Below are 22,337 nucleotides of genomic sequence, written 5' to 3'. Positions count from 1 at the left end.
GTAAATAGAATAGACAAAATGCAAGAAACATTTAACAAGGACTTAGAAGAACTAAAGATGAAACACACAATGATGAACAACACAATAAATGAAATTAAAAATACTCTAGATGGGATCAATAGCAGAATAACTGAGGCAGAAGAATGGATAAGTGACCTGGAAGATAAAATAGTGGAAATAACTACTGCAGAGCAGAATAAAGAAAAAAGAATGAAAAGAACTGAGGACAGTCTCAGAGCCTCTGGGACAACATTAAATACACAAACATTCGAATTATAGGGGTCTCAGAAGAAGAAGAGAAAAAGAAAGGGACTGAGAAAATATTTGAAGACATTATAGTTGAAAACTTTCCTAATATGGGAAAGGAAATAATCAACTCCAGGAAGTGCAGAGAGTCCCATACGGATAAATCCAAGGAGAAACATGCTAGGACACATACTAATCAAACTATCAAAAATCAAATACAAAGAAAAAATATTAAAAGCACCAAGGGAAAAACAACAAATAACATACAAGGGAATCCCCATAAGGTTAACAGCTGATCTTTCAGCAGAAACTCTGCAAGCCAGAAGGGAGTGGCAGGACATATTTAAAGTGATCAAAGGGAAAAACCTATAACCAAGATTACTCTTCCCAGCAAGGATCTCATTCAGATTCAAAGGAGAAATTAAAACTTTTACAGACAAACAAGCAAAAGCTAAGAGAATTCAGCACCACCAAACCAGCTTTACAACAAATGCTAAAGGAACTTCTCTAGGCAGGAAACACAAGAGAAGGAAAACACCTACAATAACAAACCAAAAATAATTAAGAAAATGGAAATAGGAACATACATATCGATAACTACCCTAAATGTAAATGGATTAAATGCTCCAACCAAAAGACATAGACTGGCTGATTGGATACAAAAACAAGACCCGTATATATGCTGTCTACAATAGACCGACTTCAGACCTAGGGACACATACAGACTGAAAGTGAGGGGATGGAAAAAGATATTCCATGCAAATGGAAATCAAAAGGAAGCTGAGTAGCAATTCTCATATCAGACAAAACAGACTTAAAGATTATTACAAAAAAGAGACAAAGAAGGACACAGCATAATGATCAAGGGATCAATCCAAAAAGAAGATATAACAGTTGTAAATATTTATGAACCCAACACTGGAGTACCTCAATACATAAGGCAAATGCTAACAGCTATAAAAGGGGAAATTGACAGTAACACAATCATAGTAGGGGACTTCAACACCCCACCTTCACCAATGGACACATCATCCAAATTGAAAATACATCAGGAAACAGAAGCTTTAAATGATACTTTAAATGAGATGGACTTAACTGATATTTATAGGACATTCCATCCAAAAAACAACAGAATACACTTTCTTCTCAAGTGCTCATGGAACAAACGCCAGGATAGATCATATATTGGGTCACAAATCAAGCCTTGCTAAATTTAAGAAAATTGAAATCGTATCAAGTATCTTTTCCAACCACAATGCTATGAGACTAGATACCAATTATAGGAAAAAATCTGTAAAAAATACAAACACATGGAGGCTAAACAATACAGTATTAAATAACCAAGAGATCACTGAAGAAATCAAAAAAATACCTAGAAACAAATGACAATTATAACATGATGACCCAAAACCTATGGGATGCAGCAAAAGCAGTTCTAATAGGGAAGTTTATACCAATACAATCCTACCTCAAGAAACAAGAAACACCTCAAAAAAACAACCTAACCTTACACCTAAAGCAATTAGAGAAAAAAGAACAAAAAATAACCCTAAAGTTAGCAGAAGGAAAGAAATCATAAAGATCAGATCAGAAATAAATGAAAAAGAAATGAAGGAAATGATAGCAAAGATCAATAAAACGAAAAGCTGATTCTTTGAGAAGATAAACAAAATTAATAAACCATGAGCCAGACTCATCAAGAAAAAAAGGGAGAAGACTCAAACTAATAGAATTAGAAATGAAAAAGGAGAAGTAACAACTGACACTGCAGAAATACAAAGAATCATGAGACAGTATTACAAGCAACTCTATGCCAATAAAATGGACAACCTGGAAGAACTGGACAAATTCTTAGAAAAGCACAATCTTCTGAAACTGAACCAGGAAGAAATAGAAAATATAAAGAGACCAATCACAAGCACTGAAATTGAAACTGTGATTAAAAATCTTCCAGCAAAGAAAAGCTTAGGACCTGATGGTTTCACAGGCAAATTCTATCAAACATTTAGAGAAGAGCTAACACCTATCTTTCACAAACTCTTACAAAATATAGCAGAGGGAGGAACAGTCCCAAACTCATTCTATGAGGCCACCATCACCCTGATACCAAAATCAGACAAAGATATCACAAAGAAAGAAAATTACAGGTCAATATCACTGATGAACACAGATGCAAAAATCCTCAACAAAATACTAGCAAACAGAGTCCAACAGCACATTAAAAGGATCATACACCATGATCAAGTGGGGTTTATCCCAGGAGTGCAAGGATTCTTCAATATATGCAAATCAATCAATGTGATACACCATATTAACCAACTGAAGGAGAAAAACCATATGATAATCTCAATAGATGCAGAAAAAGCTTTTGACAAAATTCAACACCCATTTATGATAAAAACCCTCCAGAAAGTAGGCACATAGGGAACTTACCTCAACATAATAAAGGCCATATATGACAAACCCACAGCCAACATCGTTCTCAATGGTGAAACACTGAAACCATTTCCTCTAAGATCAGGAACAAAACAAGGTTGTCCACTCTCACCACTATTATTCAACATAGTTTAGGAAGTTTTAACCACAGTAATCAGAGAAGAAAAAGAAATAAAAGGAATCCACATCGGAAAAGAAGAAGTAAAGCTGTCACTGTTTGCAGACGACATGATAATATACATAGAGAATCCTAAAGATGCTACCAGAAAACTACTAGAGCTAATCAATGAATTTGGTAAAGTAGCAGGATACAAAATTAATGCACAGAAATCTCTTGCATTCCTATACACTAATGATGATGAAAAGTCTGAAAGAGGAATTAAGGAAACACTCCCATTTACTACTGCAACAAAAAGAATAACATACCTAGCAATAAACCTACCTAAGGAGACAAAAGACCTGTATGCAGATAACTATAAGACACTGATAAAAGAAATTAAAGATGATACAAACAGATCGAGAGATATACCATGTTCTTGGATTGGAAGAAGCAACATTGTGAAAATGAATATACTACCAAAGCAATCTACAGATTCAAGGTAATCCCTATCAAACTACCAATGGCATTTTTCACAGAACTAGAACAAAAAATTTTACAATTTGTATGGAAACACAAAAGACCCTGAATAGCAAAAGCAATCTTGAGAAAGAAAAACGGAGCTGGAGGAATCAGGCTCCTGGACTTCGGACTATACTACAAAGCTACAGTAATCAAGACAGTATGGTACTGGCACAAAAACAGAAATATACATCAGTGGAACAGGATAGAAAGCCCAGAGATAAACCCACACACCTATGGTCACCTTATTTTTGATAAAGGAGGCAAGAATATACAATGGAGAAAAGACAGCCTCTTCAATAAGTGGTGCTGGGAAAAATGGACAGCTACATGTAAAAGAATGAAATTAGAACACTCCCTAACATCATACACAAAAATAAACTCAAAATGGATGAAAGATCTAAGTGTAAAGCCAGACACTATCAAACTCTTAGAGGAAAACATAGGCAGAACACTCTGACTTAAATCACAACAAGATCCTTTCTGACCCACCTCCTAGAAAAATGGAAATAAAAACAAAAATAAACAAATGGGACCTAATGAAACTTAAAAGTTTTTACACAGCAAAGGAAAACATAAACAAGACAAAAATACAACCCTCAGAATGGGAGAAAATATTTGCAAATGAAGCAACTGAAAAAGGATTAATCTCCAAGACATACAAGCAGCTCATGCAGCTCAATATCAAAAAAACAAACAACCCAATCCAAAAATGGGTAGAAGACCTAAACAGACATTTCTCCAAAGAAGATATACAGATTGCCAACAAACACATGAAAGGATGCTCAACATCACTAATCATTACGGAAATGCAAATCAACACTACAATGATGTATCACCTCATACCAGTCAGAATGGCCATCATCAAAAAATCTACAAACAATAAATGCTGGAGAGGGTGTGGAGAAAAGGGAACCCTCTTGCACTGTTGGTGGGAATATAAACTGATACAGCCACTATGGAGAACAGTATGGTGGTTCCTTAAAAAACTAAAAATAGAACTATCATACAACCCAGCAATCCCACTACTGGGCATATACCCTGAGAAAAACATACTTCAAAAAGGGTCATGTACCACAATGTTCATTGCACCTCTATTTACAATAGCCAGGACATGGAAGCAACCTAAGTGCCCATTGACAGATGTATGGATAAAGATGATGTGGCACATATAGACAATGGAATATTACTCAGCCATAAAAAGTAACGAAATTGAGTTATTTATAGTGACGTGGATGGACCTAGAGTCTGTCATACAGAGTGAAGTAACTCAGAAAGAGAAAAACAAATACCATATGCTAACACATACATATGGAATCTAAAAAAAAAAAATGGTTCTGAAGAACCTAGGGGCAGACAGGAATAAAGACGCAGATGTAGAGAATGGACTTGAGGACACGGGGAGGGGGAAGGGTAAGCTGGGACTAAGTGAGAGAGTGGCATGGACATATATACACTACCAAATGTGAAATAGATAGCTAATGGTAAGCAGCCACATAGCACAGGGAGGTCAGCTCGGTGCTTTGTGACCACCTAGATGGGTGGGATAGGGAGGGTGGGTGGGAGACGCAAGAGGGAGGAGATATGGGAATACATGTATATGTATAGCTGATTCCCTTTGTTATAAAGCAGAAACTAACACACTGTAAAGCAATTATACTCTAATAAAGATGTTAAAAAAGAAATGATAGCGAAATATAACCCACTGCATTAAACATAAATCATGAGTCCATACTAATAAATATATCAATGAAAAAATTGGAAATTTGATGAGTAACAGGATATTTACATAAACTATCTCCCCCACAAAATATTTATTAATTACAAAGGAACAGAAAGTACAGTAGAGAAGCCTGGCAGTCACCACCTAAACTGTGGTCAAAGTAAACATGGCAGTAAAGGGACAAAACAAAATCACGTGCCAACAGAAGAGATATAATAAGAACACAGAATTACAACTATGAAATTCCTGCCAAGGATGCAAAGCCTGAATCTAATCATGAGGAACATCAAACAAACCAAAATGAAGGACATTCAACAAAACAACTGCCCTGTAATCTTCTATATTATAAAGGTCATGCAAGTCAAGGAAAGACTCTATTCCAGACTGAAGAGATTAAGAGACACAGCAATTAAATGCAATGCATGATTTAGGAAAGGATCATTTTTGCTAGAAAGGACATTGTTGGGAAAACTGGAGAAATCTGAATGGGGTCTGAGGCAATAATTGTATTAATGTTAACCTGATTTCAATGGCTATATTGTGGTTATGTAGGAAAATGTCCTAGTATATAGGAAAAAACACACTCGCGTATTCAGGGGTGATGGAGTATCATGTCTTCTTAATCTAGAAGATTAAGGAAAAAAATAACTCTATGTACTCTTAAAAGAATAAAATAAATACCAAAAGAAGCTATAATCCCTCTAATTTACTAAAGATGGGGTCAAAACATTCTCAGGACCCATATAATGGGGACAAAACATCCTGCTTCATTTATAGCATGGAGAAGAAGGAATTTCCCCTCCTGCAAATTGTCATGCATTGTGGCTGTAGAGCCAATTGGGCTCAAGTCACCCACAGAATGCAGCTTCCCAACCACCATGCCCAGCACCCTGCTAGGAGGGAAGAGACTACAGATGCCCTAAGCCCTTGGATGACTAGAAAAGACTTAGGGTAGCTTTAGCTAAAAGATTTCTATTCCTCATATAATAATAACATAATTTTCTATGTGTGCTATATTGTGAAAAAAGATTAAGAATAATGACATAGAGTATACCAGGTACACGAAGTCTCAACACATATATTCCTCAGCCCTTCCCTCAAGAAAGCAATGAAATAAACAATTTTGCTCTTGAACAATCCCAGGTGACAGTTAAATGCTTAATGTCATCTCATAAAAGCACTGAAACAACAGATATGCCATAAATGTAATTTATTTACCTGTTGAATTAAAGAGAATTATATAAAAGAACTCATCTGTTTCTGGGATATCATCTTCATTAATGAATACAGATATGTTCTGCTCTCTACTTCCAACCGCAAAAACAAGCATTTCTCCTTTTTCAATGGGAACAAAGTCCCCCTCTCTGGCGGTAGCATTCCCATCCATGGTAGCATATTGGACGGTGCAGGCAACATCAACAGATCCATTTCTGAGAACTATAAAGTCAGCAGTCTCACCTTCCCGAACCCTCACTACACGAGGTTCTGAAATATTCATAAAGATAAGAAGAAACGTGTGAGCTTTTCTGATTCCATCTCCATATTTTCAGATCACATATGTTTCTCCCTGCCCCCCACAAGAAATGAACTCCACTGTGTCTTTACTTAAAGACTCAGCTCTGATCCCAACGCCTACATGAGGTCTCCTCTGATTACTTCTAGTCAATGGCCTTCCTCTTGCCTTGACTCCTATGGAATCCATTGTCTTCAACACCCAATTTGTCAGTAAATTACATACTGTCTGGAATCTTCTGACTACTGTTTCATACACTTTATTTTCAAATTTAGACCATAAGTTCCTTGACAATAGGCCCAGATATCTTAGGTTTTATTTTTGCCACTTCTTCTACAGGGTTAGTAGAAGACTGAACACAGGACTAACTCATTAAGTACATGTTAACTGAAGGTTAAAATATAAATCAATAATACTCAAGAGGTTTAAGAGTCCTACAGTTGTAAATTGAACATCTTGCAAAAATGATTTAAGAAAGAATTAGATACCAATAGATTAGATACCAAATAAAACTAAAAGATATCTCAGGTGGAAAAGACAGTTCTAAAGAAAGCATTAAAGTGGCAAAAATGGGGAGACCTTAATTTATATGTTAACTTATATGTCCCTTAAGTAATAGTAATTATAGTAAGTAACCATTCATCAAGTACAATATGCAGACCTTGAACTGGCTACACTGTGTACTGGAAGAGGTTATGTGGAAGTGTGTTCATTTTTGCACAATGGAAAGAAAATACCTTGGAATTTAAAAGTGGGAGGAGAACAAAGCTAATAAAATAGTAGTTATTTTATTTTCTTTTTCCTTCAGAAGATCCTTAAAAGTATTTGTTAAAATGTCAAAGAAATTGAATAATGATCATCCAAACAAATTATGAAATCCTATTTAAACAAGCAACAATTGTGCTTTATTGAAAATGTTCACTTAAAACAATTATTGAAAAAAAGTATTTTTATACTGTTCAAGAAAGATGTGAACTCACTCAAATAAGAAAGCAATACCACCTGCAAAATAAATGGGGTCATCATTTCTTCTAATCCTCAGAGTTGCAGTAGTTTTATTTCCTATTTTAGCTCCTCCAGTGGCATTAAGTAGGATAATGGTAAATTCTTCCATTTCCTCTGGAATCTTTTGGAAAATGTTACACATGCTTTTAGTCTGGTGATTTGTATAAATAATTCCACTACATATTCCTAAATTATTTTTATCTTTTTTAAAAAAGAGCGTTATTAATAACGGTACTAATGTTTGTTTCTACTTCTGAGGCAGAACCACTCTAAATTATTCAAGTAGGCCTCAGAACCCCCCAAAATTTTAATGTACATTCATCCAAACAGTCACTTTATTTTGACTCACTATAAAATTTAATGGAAATAGAGATATTATGCCTTACGTAAGTTAAAAACAGAAATACTACATAGCTTAAGTTATTTCTATAAGAAAATAGGATATATATTGTTTTTAAGGAAAAACAATGGAACAGAAAAATAACTTTATGACACACTTAGAACAGAATTCATAATCATAACAAAAGCTCAGCTAGCTCTCAAAGGCCCCTTACAAACCTTACTTAAGTTTCACCGAAGTACATCACAAAGACCTCATTCTCCTGTCCTAACAAGATGAGACTCCCCACATCTCTGAGCCTATATGGCTCCCCAGATGGACACTGTTTCTCTTTCTCATCCATGTAAGCCAGTCTTCTCCAGACCCTAAAATGGAACAGTGTTGGAATTTTGTCTCTCAAGGCACAAGTGTGAAGGAAAGGAGACAGGTTTCCATTCCTATTCGAAGCACAGTGTCCCTCAGAAAGGTCCACCCCATTGTTACTAACTTCTTTCTCTGCATTATCCTGAATCCACCATCCATCTGGTCCAATGTCCTGATTCTGAGAGTGCATCATAGGATACCTGGTAGATGGTGACCTCATCCTCAAAGGGCCTAAGTACAAACCAAGTGCTTAACCTCTCTCACAAGTATGAATCCCTGATATTTGGCACCTACGCAGTGTCACCAGCGACTATCAGTTCTAAGAGTTAAAAATGCCTTCAGGGAAACCAAAAATAATATTTCTATTTTGGCTTATAGTCAAACATTATCACACATGAGTTCTTTACAGGGGTCCCCAACCCCTGGGCCGCGGCAGCCTGTTAGGAACTGGGCCACACAGCAGGAGGTGAGCGGCAGGTGAGCAAGTGAAGCTTCATCGGCCGCTCCCCATCGCTCACATACCGTCTGAACCATCCCCCGCCCCCTGCCCACCCCCACCCCCATCAGGGGAAAAATTGTCTTCCACAAAACCGGTCCCTGGTGCCAGAAAGGTTGGGGACTGCTGCTTTATCACATACTCTCATGACAGAGTAAATTACCAGATGTTTAATTATTTTAAAAAATAATTATTAAACAAAAAAAAGAGAGTTATTTGTGTAACATTTACCTCATCTGGAAGGGAGTAAATGGTGATATTTTTTGAAAATTCCTGATCTCCAAAGAAAATAGTCCCTTGGACAGGAAATACATCTTGCGTAAAGTCTGGACTAACCACCCATGATACATTAACGTCACCAAAGTTGCCTCGATTTCTTATTACACCATAAACAGCTGTGAAATACAAATGGGTATAACATATATGAGCATATATTAAACAATTTTAAAATGATGAGTGAAGAAATTGTTCAAATAAAAGTAAAAATAAGCCCTCTTTTTAATAAAAACCAATTATTTCCTTAGCCCAGCCTCAAGGTATATATATAAATTAACCTAGTCTTCCCTCTGTAGGTATACAATTGATAAAATAAATGGACTTGATCTTTTCTATCACAGTTTGCAATTTTAAAAGTCATTCAGCAAAAGGAGCAGAATGGTGACTAATTAGGTACACCTATCACAAAGTCCTATAAGGATAGTTGTTAAGGGCAGCTAGAGGAAGCTGCATACTCAAAAGTGATTTTCTTACCCAGAGAGACACAGCTCTAAAAATAACCTATCAATACATCTCATTTTGTGACACTGCAATAGTTCCCTAGCAGTAACTCCTAAAGCTTTTCCTATTTGACTCAACTCATTCTTTTGAGTGTTTGAGTTCTACCACATATGGTTAACTGAAATCAAAATATAACTGAAGTCATCATCACAATACTATGTAAGAAATAAAACTAGCAATCTTAAATATGATTTTCTAAAACACCAATTTCTGTACTACATGTAATTTCTCAGCAGTTGGACAACTAAAAATAACTATTTACTAAAAAAATAAACTAAACACATGACTAATTTCTTCTTTAGTAAACAGTAATAGAAAATAAAAAGTAGAATAAATTACCACTATAGGTATCGTCTCCTTTACTTTCATTTATCGTAACAATTAGATCATCAGAAACAAATTCTATAATCCCATGAGGATCATCATTTTTTAGAATCGTTATGTTGACAACTGTAGCGCTTCCCAACTTGCTTTTCCGTTCACCATGGCTGCTGAGGACCACCCAATAATGTTCATCCAACTAAAATGAACATGTTAAATTAGGAAAAATATAAAGTTGAAATTTTCAGAGGAAATTAAAATATATATATTCAAGAATCAGCTTTTCACAAACATGCCACTCACTGAAAAAACAAAGCTGATTTTTTTTTAATTTTTAACATCCTTCCATCAATTAAGAGAGACATCAGATATAAGTATACATTATTCAAAAAGGGAAAAGATAAACCATGATACTATATTAAAATTGTAAGAAGACTTAACCTTATCACTGATGATCTAGTCATTTAAAATAATAAGAGTAAATAAAATTAATGTAAAAGCTACATATGCAATGGTATGTAAACATAATGGAACAATATCTGATTCCCTTAATATACAACTAAAATTTATTTCCTTTAAAAGAGTAATTTTACAGAAAAATTTCTTCAGTTCAAAACTGTATCACTGAAAGTTCAGTCAATACAGATTACATAAAATAAGGTTTAACATATATAAACCTAAAAGGAGATGAAAACTGATTACACACTGAACGTTTCAGATTGTTTGGTACTGCTTTACGTACAACAAACATGGACAATTCAAATTGTAATAAGTCTTACTTTGTTTCTTAAGCTTGTTTTTTTTTTATTTTCCAAACATAAGCACTTCTCAATCCTTTCTTGCCCACTTCCTTTCCTGTATCTCCTTGCCAGTGTTCAAAATATTTATATTCATAATATACAAGATACTATCAACTTTCCACAAAAGCACACGGAAAAAATAAAATCCCATACCTCTGGTATTCCATCCAATCTTGATAGCAAGGTGATTACAATCTCCCTTTCCCCAGGTTTAAATTCCAGTACCCCTGTGTTCCCATAAAATTCATTGCTATCTCTTGGCTCTATTCGGTAGTGTAGAAACTGCTTAACAAGAGCTCCCCTGGAACGGATGATGTGGAGCTCTACAGATTCTCCTTCCTTAAAAAAATCCACAAAATTCAAAAAGATACATGCACCCCAATGTTCACAGCATTATTTATAATTGCCAAGATATGAAAGCAACCTAAGTGTTCATCAACAGGTGAATGGATAAAGATGTGGTATGTATATATATATATATATATACACACACATATACACACACACATATATATACACACACATACACACACACACACACACACACACAATGGAATACTACTCAGCCATTAAAAAGAACGAAATTTTGCCATTTGAAGCAACATGGATGACTTGGAGGGCATTATGCTGAATGAAATAAGTCAGACAGAGAAAGACAAACACTGTATGTTATCACTTATATGTGGAATCTAAAAAGTACAACAAACTAGTGAATATAACAAAAAAATAAGCAGATTCAGATACAGGAACAAACTAATGGTTACCAGTGGGTGGGGGGGCAACAGAGAGGTGGGGGAGAGGAGGTACAAACTATTGGGTGTAAGACAGGCTCAAGGATATATAGTACAGCATGGGGAATACAGCCAATATTTTGTACTAACTGTAAATGGAAAGTAACCTTTCAAAACTGTATTTAAAAAAAACAAAAGAATCACACACCCTGAATTTTGGACTGAATAGGTTTGGCATCACAACTTTAAGCAGTCTGTCTAAGCCTCAGCTAGAAATGCCAATGTGTCTCTTTTTCACGTTTGTAAAATGTGAAATAGAGCACAGACCTCTTTAACTCATTGTGAAGAGTAAGGGCTGTGACTACAAAGTGCTTAGAACAGGGAAGAGAATATAGAAGGCCCTCATTATATGCTATCTATATGATTATAACAATAATAGTGATAATAACTGTGTTCTTGTCAGTAAAGTACCATATATAGAACAGGAAAAAAAAAGTCCACAAAAGCTTAAATCTTTCGAGATTGTTCTTTTGAAGCTGTGAGTACAGAATAGATTGAAGTTTCTTTCATACTTACTTGTATAATATAGGGTCCTCTGGAAGCAGGAGAAAATTCAAAAATTCCCCCAGGATCATCATTTTCCAGAATAATTAGGTCACGGCTTGTATATCCAGATTTCAGCACTTGGTTTTCCACATTGACCCTGGGGAAGTCAGAGGGGAAAAAGTTTTACAGGCTTTCTAAGTCTTACAGACTACCTATAGTCTTACTTCTGAATTTTGAAGTCTTATTTAAAATATTTACAACACTTCAGATAATGAATATGAAGGTTATTAGGAGGTAAAATTTAAGTTGAATTTAAGTATATTAAAATCACTTCAGATCAAAACAGTTTTACTGATAACATTTATGGGAGAACTTCTATTTCTGAATTCATTGGTTCTTTCATATTTGACTGAAACCAAACACTGCATGTGTACCTTAAAAATACATTAATCAAAGGTTTAAATATATTTTATAAAGTAGTATCAAATTCACAAATTTGTTTCCAGTTTTAGCAAAAGTTAATTTGTAACATGTAGTTTAAAAATAATTTAAATAAAATTGTTTTAACTTTACATACACATGAATTTCTTTAAAAAAAAACTCATTACGTAAGATTATACTAACTGAATACAAGTTGGTTAACTGCTTGGACTAAAGCAAGACACACCAAAAATAAAATTGTGATTAGATTTTAGAGATACTTTGTGACCTTTAATATGATTCTATTCACCTTGATTTTAACCTCACGCATTTTCTTTTGTTTTATTACAAAAGAAAATGCGTGACATACATGAAAAATAATGGAATAGAATAGATCTGAGATACGTGACATGCTATAGCAATTCCTATACAAATCTCAGAAGAACATATTAAAACAAGATGTTTTTTATTTCTGGTTTTTATGTTCAGCCTATAATTAGAATGATCAAAGGGACTAGGACTGTAACGCTCTGAGGGTTTAAAAGCCAGCATACTCTTTGAGAATTCTCAATCCTGCAAGCTGCTCTAAACCTTTCCAAATGTCACTTTCTATTGAATCAAAACGTACTGCTGATCAGACCTCAAAATTACAATGCAGTCACAATTAATATATAAAAAGGACAGCACACTTCCTGTGTAATAGAGAATCTGAATTAACATCTTTCCCCAGCTTTTGGAAATCTGACAGCCAATACCTAGCATACTAGTAGCCACAGAAGATATAATCCAAATAATAAGATAGTTATCCTTTTTGGATTATTAATGCAGTCATATGATTTTCATTGCAAATTTGTCCATATTTCATTTACATTGATATTTTAATCAATTAAAATTTCCTATGTCTATATAAGCTAAGAGACAAAAAAAACACGATCAGAATGTGAAATATAAAAATCCATTCTGAGCATTAAACAAATGAATTTATTTTTAATGTGCTACCCTTTTGGAAAAAGGCAAAATTTTGAAAAGTTCTTTATACGACAACTGAGAGAATGTAGGCAAGAAATTGCTTAGATGCACTCAAAAACCAATGGAAGAGATGAGTGCCCTGCTTCTGAATTCTTTGTTAAACCACAAGATTCATAAAAGATGTTAAATAAGAATCGCACAAGCAAAGGACACTAATTGTTCTCTTGGTTGTATGTACACTATAAGGAAAGTTAAAATTTTTAAGTTCTTCAAAACATGAAATTACATAAATTCTCAAAAATTTTATCAGATATCTTAAATGCATTCATAATTTAAAACTCTTAATACAAGAAAAAAAACTCTTCATATAAGCTTATCATTAGAAGATGAAAGGACACACAAAGCATGCACAGGCAGGTGGACAAGCAAACTCTCTCAAGACTGGTGGTCATGCAGAACAGCAGCCTTGTCCGAAACACTGACTTGCAAAGCAAAATGTTGAATCACCAAAAACAAGACATTCTTTAGCACACTTACCCAAAATACACGACAAACCTTTCGGTTTCTACCCTGTCAACACAGAAAGAAGGGGAGGCGTGGGGGGGCGGGTAAGACAGAGACACTATTTGCCAAAATCTCACCAATACTGTTAGAAATGTGAATGGCAGGGTAAAAATAAAGCTAAAGAAAGCTCTCTTTTTTCCCTCCCCCCGCACAAGCTAGTCATATTCACTTTAAGGGAACTCTGCACACCGGGTTCTTTGCTATTCACAAATGCTAGCAAAAGGTTCGGCAGTTCCCACTTAGGCAAGATGACCCCATGACCAGCCAGCACGTCAAGACCCATTGAAGACATTCCTTTCCAGGCCTGCTCCAAGGCGCTGGAGGCTGCCAAGCACTGTGCACGCTCACAAAACCACGGCAGCTGAGCAAATTTCATTCAGCCCGACTTTTAATTACTTAGTAGCTTTAATTAGGTTTCAAAAAAATAAAATCCCACATCCTCAGATCTAACGCCAGTTATTCTTTGAAAATATAAAAACTCTATCAGCAGAGAAAAACATATCTTTCATCATTTGCACAGGAATATACTCAAGAAGCCAAAAGATATCGCTGTATCTTTTAATTATGACAAATATTACTTAAATATAACTTCATATCAGGAAATCTAAACACTTTGCCAAATTCCCAATGTGCTGTATTTTTAAACAGCCTTGAGAAACATGTCAGAATGTAGAGTCCTAGTGCTTCATTTTTCAAGTCAAATAACACTATAAATAAGGAGTTGTATACTACATATATTACAATTTTTTCTGAAATAAATTGGCATAATAATATTGTTTCTGATTTGGTGAGAACTAAACAACAAAATATTTTTAATTAGTATGGTATTAGAAGCATCATAAATCACTCAGTACCAGGGTAACTTTTATCTCTATTTAATTGAAATATAGAGAATTTTCATTTGAATTTGACATTAAAAGAAAATCGTAAATGGTATCACAGTAAAATGTTAATTATTTTTTGTTGCAATATTTTATTGTAACTTACTGTAATCACAGTAGCATTCATTCATTCTTTCATTTTAGTTTTGTTAAAAATTTGCAAAATTGAGACGGAGATTTTGATAAAATAGGAGATTGTCACATTTATTTAATTAAATGTCTTAGAACACTGAATTGTAATTTGTTCATGCACAACTGAGATAATACAAGTATGCACTAGTTACTAATTGCATTAAAACATTTTAGTATAAATTTGAACTAATTTCTTCTGCTTGAAAAGAGAGGAACCATTAATTTCCGAAATTCTCTGCCCCATGGTTTATACTTTCTTGTGTACTGCCTTAACCCAGAGGAAAGAGAGAGAAAATACTTTAAAATTATATTTAGTTAATTTCGAAGACTTACATGATAAGGTTGAAAATGACTATTTTGAAAGAATATGAAGAATAGTCACTTATGAACTTGCAGAGGTATAATTTAAATCATTCTTTAGACATTTAGTTCAGAGCAGAAACTTGCAGCTTAGCTAACAAAGTTCCTATAGATTGCTACCTCTTTGGTTTATAATTGCTGTTCATTTTTCTTTAGTTTGTTTTTAAGACTGTCCACTGATTTAATAAGTACTCGAATCTAACTTAAGGAAAAAAAGCACACAAGTGAAAAACTAATAATTTTCAGTTTACATTTCACCAATTTTTTCATCATATGAAATATCTTTCCTTAAGATTTAATGGAAAATATATATTAAAACCATAAGTCATTTAGACTGTGCATGTGTGTTTGTGTGTGTGTGTGTGTTGTATTTGGTTTTTGCTTTTTTTGGTTTGTTTGCCTATTTTGTTTTGTTTTAATTTTTATGTTAAGAAAAAGGAAGAAAACACAATGTGGTACTGAAAGCACACAAAATGAACAGCAGACATTCAACAGATTTGTTCCCTATATTCTGAATTTTTCTTCCACATAAAAATAAAAACAACTACTCATAAGGTTTATAAAATGTGTTTACACAATACACCAACATAGAAAAACCTACAACAGACTGAGAGTAAAATTTGGAGAGGACCAGGGGTTACATAAAATAATTATTACTACTTCAGTCCTCATTAAAACAGTATAAAATAACAGGTATTGATTCATCTATGAATTTTATTGTTTCTAAAATAAAAATTTTGCAAAGCCATCAAGTCACATATTAACCTTCTCTAATATGTATCAACTTTAATATAGAGACCTGTAGTAGATAAGCTTGGTTTCAATTTTTTTAATTAACATCAATTATGCACAGTAGTTTTTTATTTTTGGAATTTTCTGAATCGCTGAAAAAAATTTCTCTTTGAGAGATTGTGATATTTTCTTGATATAAATTACTTACTGAGAAATGTTAACTAAATCCTTATTATTACTTAAAAATACCCCTTAAATTTGTATTATTTTTTATTCTCTGGAAAATTAGTATTATTTAATGTTAAATTCCATGTAAAAAAGAGAATTTCATTATATGAAGATTAACACTTTCTTTTTACTCACTGAAACAAGCTCTAATCCTCTTCCCTGATGAAAATGAAGCCAGCAGAGATGTTTGCCTAACCTAACATTTTGGGTTTGCTGCTGCCTATTTTTTGAACATAGCAACATATTAGCTATGATTAAGATGTATCTAATACCTTCTATAAATTCTGTATGTAATGTTTCTTCATGATAAATAGCAGGGTAAGAGTTCACTATGTTGTAACAGTCTAACCAAAAGCCATCAACAAACATCAGAAAAGTCAGAAGAAGGTCAGCATGACATTATCTAGTTAGTTTTTTCTTTTTACTTTATGTGAAGAAAAGAATTAAAACAAGAAACAAAATTATTTCAGAGAACGTGAACATATAAATGTCACTAAACATTACCTAAATGGGTTATTACCTGTCTAGAGAAAGTGTTACCGTCTCATTCATTTCCGGTATGTCATCAGCTTTGACAGTAATGTTGATTGTTGTGTCACTTTGCCCAGATAAAAACACAACAGAGCCATTAAAGGGTCCTATATCATCCAGGGTCACTGCTTTTGAATTAAAGCCAGAGGGCTTCAAACTCCAATAGACAGTAGCCTGGCCATCAGTTCCATCCCGATGTAAGGGAATGCATACCTTATAAAAAGAAAACAGAACAAGTTCTTCTGAAATACATGCTCACAAATTACGTAAGCTTTTCAGTTAGTGCATACACTTGTTATATTAATATGTTTAGGTATTGTGCATAGAGAAGTGAACAATTAAAATGATATTAAAAGCACAACTGAATAAGCTTTCTTTAAGTATGATGATAATTTCAGATTTGACTATTTTATATTAGTTTTTGCTAATCAAACTTCTCTATTAAATTTCCCCCACCCAAAAACCCGCCTAACCTGGGATTTGTCTTAACAAAAAGACTTCATTTTAAAAGCCAAAGAACCATGAAAAACACAGAACAATGGCTAAAGAATAAATTTCCATCAGAGGTTCTCTGAAAAAAAGAATTAATTTAATATCACAGTACAAACTGAAAAATAAGCTTTTGTGACTAAATCTGGGAAGTACACAGTTATGTCAAATGCATCCTAACGTGATAAGGGGCAAAATAAGAAAATAATAATACAAATAAGAAATGTTTCTAACCAACACAACAAATGCAGCAGAAACAAAATCAGATGCTCAAATCATGGCTCTGGGTTACCCTGGGCAAGTTACTTAACCTCTCTGACCTCAATTTCCACATGTGAAATGAAGCTAGTGGTTCCCTATTTTGCAAGTTCCTGGTGAAGATTAAAGTGTCTCTCCATAGCATGAGCTAAATAAATGTAAACTATTATAATAATTCTGAAACAAATTGTATTCGGTAGTTTTATTTAAGTGCAGCACACTTTAAATATGTATAAGAAAAGGATCATTGAAGATCATAATGAAGTTTTTTTCAAACAAAGAATGTAAACAAATATTTAATAGTATATAATGCTATTCTTTTTAAGTGGCTAAAAAAGGTATCCTCTGCTCTTTGCCCTTGAACATAGGCTGTCTTGAAAAACATGGAAGATATTTCCTCACTAACCATTCTTCTAATTTGGCTAGCAACGGTCAAGTCTGTAGACTAGCAAGCAAAGTAAGATTCTTAGAAAAGACAAAAAAAAGTAAGAAAGGACTGGGCCCTTAAATCACCCCAAGAGGGTGGGCGTGGCCAGGCTGTAGATGGGGACAAAGAGAACAAAGGGAAATTCTCACTCTTTCTGCTGTTTCCCAGGATGGGAAGAATGCAGGTTTCACAGAGCCCAAAACTTTCCCTAGAAACTAATTTTCCTCTAGGGAAAAATATGAAATGGTAAATGTACAGCTTTGTAAGATAAATGAATAAAAACAACCCATTCTTTCAGAAAAAACTGAATACTTTTTAGTTTTTAGAAGAAAAATATTAAAATATTATGAAAATATAAAAAGTCAAAACCATCTTGAAAAATAGAGCTTCTCTGCCAATTCACAGAATCAAATATACAAACAAAGGAAGTTGTGGTCACCATATTTTGACATGAGGCTTTGATAACAAAAACAACTCTCCACATTCCTGATCTCAACTGCAACCCAGTTTAAACCAAATCTAAGTGTAAGAGACTTGGAGAGGGTTTTAGGGACAGACTGTGGCTCAGGGAATGGTAAGGTCAAAAACAAGTGTGGTCCCTATATAGATGGCAGGAAAATTCAACCAGGGTGGGGGGAGGCAGGGAGACGTGCTGTATATGTGAGCATGTTTGTGTGTGTCCGTGTGTGTGTATCCAGAAATTTACATATATATGTAAATAAAATTTTATATATGTGTATATATATACACACATATATATATATATATATAAAATTCCGAAGATTTGGCATCCACTACTTTACCACCATCACCTCCACCACCAAGTATAGGACGTCACCTGAATCCTGCCCAAGGCAAGCATGAGGAGTGCTCAGAAATAGAAAAGGTCAAGGATTCTTGTGGTACATGTGACTTGGCCAATAAAAAAAAATTGTGTTTGGCTATTACTCTACCAAATGTCATACCACTAGCTGAACGCAGCGTCATCAAAATATCCTACTTTTGCTGTGAGCAATTAATTCTAATTTTATTCTATCGAATATGGCAAAAGATGATGAAAATCACACATTCATCAGTTACTTATGTCAAATTACATATTGAAGGCTTGCTGTAAATGGTGAAGCTTTTCAAGATCTGTTAACTCTATAAACTAACCCGACCTCCCCCTCAAAAAAACAGTGTCTTTACATTATCTCAAACTCATTAGGCCCCATCAATAAGAAAAAGCCTACTTACCACTTCAGCAGCAAAATCTTCTGGTTCATGCAAAATGATTGGAAGATTGCTAATAAAGCCAATTTCTCCATTTGCAATGTCTGGAGTAACCACTAAAGAAATATTTCGGATTTTTCCAAATCTAGGACTTATGGGTGGGATTGGGGGAACTATATTCACCAACTCCAGATCTTCCAACTATAATAAACAAAAAAACCCATAAAAATGGAAAGAAAAGACATTTTTAAGAAAAATGTTAAAGTCTTAATTGCATGGGAAAACAAAATAAGCATGGGTAAGGCCACCAATAACTTGGCAACTTCCTTCTTCATTCACCATCTGATTCAACCTCCCACACTGGCTTCTTGAGCTCTTTCTGATCCTCAATTATTATTATTCCCCAGGGTTCTTCCTAAGACCTTTATCTTATAATTCCATACCCTCTCCATAATAACCTCTGGATCTCTCTTTCAAATTCCAAATCTTTATAACCAACTGCCACTGAATATGACATAAACATCACAGAGACACCTTGCAGATAGAACGTGCCAAAGAGAAATCACTATCTCTGCTCCATGTCCTCTAACCACTATTTTCACCAATATCACCATCCGCTTTTCCTCCTTGTTGCCTATACCCAACTACCTTGATGTAAAGCCAAATATTGGCGAGTTGCCCACATTTCCCTCCTCTCTTCCACTGACCCACACCTCCAATCAAATCACCCACCCCCCTTCTCTGCCAGAGAAAATTCACGATCAGAAGACCATTCAGAACTCCAAATGTGACTTAATATGTCTTTATGTTTAAAGAAATGTGACACATGTATAACATATAATGTCCCTGTGATTAATGAACATGACCTTCAGAGTAACTTTCACAGTTTCTCCTCATGTAGAATGGCCTCCTTCCATCATCTCACAAGTCAAAATGTACTCGCTCTTAAAGACTAGTTAAATATCCCTCTCTCCCATGAAGATTTCCTTGGATTCTCCAGCCCTCTTTCTTCTACCTCTTCCTGAACTTCTACTGCTACACTCACTAAACGTGGAAATTAACATTAAACTTCACATATTGCTTGCTTATCAGCATTTTGTGTGTTCTAGACTTTTACTTCCCAACAGGACTATAAACCTCTTGTGTGTCTGTGTCTTTCTCAGTATTTTCCTGCAACATGACATTAAGTACAGCAGCTACACAATAGACTTGTTGATTTATCCCTACAAGACAAAATGAGCTCTATAAGAATCCTGATATATCAAAACTTTCAACATCTTAATATTCTAACTTTTCAAAATCCAACTTATCAATCCTCACAGTGTTCACATGAGTATAGGCATAGACAATCATTACAGGACTGCAAAAAGCATAGAGATTTTAAGTTAAAAAGCAACTGTGAACTTAACAGGGCATTATGGATTGCCCACTCTTCAGAGCCCTCTGTTAGGCTTTGTAATGTGGAAACAATGATACTAAGTAACCACCTGTAGAGACTGGTGATTTAAGTTGATATTGTGGACACCTGTGGACAAGGACTGTACTAATCCTGCACATACGCTCACATTTTGTGATGAACAATACATATTTTAAGGGTAAAAGTGAATGCCTTTTTAAATGTAACACACTTTGCTTTGAAAATAATATACAGGACAAGAATATCAAAAATTCCATGACTGGTAAATAGTCACTCAGGTAAAAGAATAAAAAAGAAATCAGACTGACCAATTTTGCTAAATACTGGTATGTGGACTAAGTCAAGTAAAATATAACATGCGGTTCTTTAGGATACTGCATTTACTTTATAAAATAAATGAAACATAAAGATACATAGTTAAAACCACGTAAGTATAACTGTCATTCCTTCTAGAGAAAAAGAATATACATACCCATATATATGTAGTTATCTTTAAAAATAGCACAAGAAACTAAAAATATATATTTGAATGGCATATAAATATAAAGTGTGCATTGGATGGAGGTGAAGACTTTTTAAAATACACTGGTCTTGTGTGAGTTAGCACGTGTTTGTGAATGAACACTCTCATTCTCATGCATTCACAAAGAGTTAAACTGATAATACTGTTGAATATATCAAGTAAAATAATGATTTATTTTTACTTCAAAACTTTTCAAAAAGAAAGGAAGAAAATTCATATTCTACTTACATTTATCAAAACAGTTACAGAATTAATTCTAAATATAGTATTTTTGGAAAATATAGATAAAGAAGATATAGAAGGCTACGGAATGAACTGATCAAAAGAAAAATGCTAATTTCCCATGGCTTATTTCCTAGTCTCTAAGCCTTTTTGTCTGGGTTCCTTAAGCATCTGCTAAATCAAACTACTCCATTCATAAAGAGTCGTTCTTTGCTTCCAGACAGTTTGCAACTGAGACAGCACATTAGTAACCCCATGCCTGCCAAAAACGGTATCCCAGACTAACGTATTTTAGCTGAGAGGCTTTCTGAAGAATGAGGAGCTCATGTCTCAGATTCTCCTTTCTTCAGCCTCATTCAGCTTTCCATGCAGAGTCTGATGCCTCCTATTCTTGAGTTGCTCATCCATTACGTACTATACAAACTACACAACCTTCTAATTCCAACTAGCCTTCCAGAACCTACAGCTGTTTTGAACTTTAAGGAATTGTGTCAGTGACTAATAATGACCTTTTGTCCTAAAGCATTAAATTGACTGTCTGCACTGTAAGACCTTTGTTTTTCAACTGAATACAGAGATAGATAAAAAATTGAGTCTGGAATTAGTGGTGCAAACAGATTTCTAACCTGGGATCACCAAAATTCAGATATTACATGCTTCTTCAAGCTTTTCCTTTCTTTTCAAGTGTTGTCTAAAATAAATTCTGTCATATTCATATAGAATGCTGAAATAAAATAGTTAGAATAATATCTGACCGATTGAAGGTTCTTAATAAAGTTTTGTTTACAAAAGGATTCTCTGCAGCGACTTGGATAGAGATACTGGATATTTTCAAGAGACTGAAAGCTTAATATAAAGGTTACTAATATTGGCATAGATATACGGGGTCTCTATCCACAGTAAAAACTGGTTTTGAGGTAGAGTAAAAAAAGATATCAGAAATGTAAAACAGAAAAGTTCTCTACAACTCAAAATCAATCCTTCTGCATCATCAGTTCTCAAACTCATGTCATGTCACTGCAACTACTACAGGAATTCCAGGATGCCCAGGCCTCC

General features: G+C 34.4%; 1 protein-coding gene across 1 annotated transcript in view; it reads right to left on the bottom strand.

Annotated features, from left to right (window-relative positions):
* ADGRV1 (adhesion G protein-coupled receptor V1) overlaps positions 1-22,337 on the bottom strand; it is a 564,815-nt gene that overhangs the window by 486,598 nt on the left and 55,880 nt on the right. The window contains exons 10-17 of the mRNA XM_060296007.1: positions 19,144-19,320; positions 16,723-16,946; positions 11,947-12,073; positions 10,793-10,978; positions 9,858-10,038; positions 8,973-9,136; positions 7,540-7,663; positions 6,243-6,509 (exon numbers count right to left, since the gene is read on the bottom strand). Of these exons, the coding sequence (XP_060151990.1) occupies positions 6,243-6,509; positions 7,540-7,663; positions 8,973-9,136; positions 9,858-10,038; positions 10,793-10,978; positions 11,947-12,073; positions 16,723-16,946; positions 19,144-19,320 (1,450 nt within the window). The remainder of the gene's footprint in view (positions 1-6,242; positions 6,510-7,539; positions 7,664-8,972; positions 9,137-9,857; positions 10,039-10,792; positions 10,979-11,946; positions 12,074-16,722; positions 16,947-19,143; positions 19,321-22,337) is intronic.

Source organism: Globicephala melas, chromosome 3, assembly GCF_963455315.2.
Source record: "Globicephala melas chromosome 3, mGloMel1.2, whole genome shotgun sequence".
Classification (NCBI taxonomy): domain Eukaryota; kingdom Metazoa; phylum Chordata; class Mammalia; order Artiodactyla; family Delphinidae; genus Globicephala; species Globicephala melas.
Note: the sequence above shows the minus strand (reverse complement) of the source record. Positions and strands in the feature narration are given on the sequence as shown.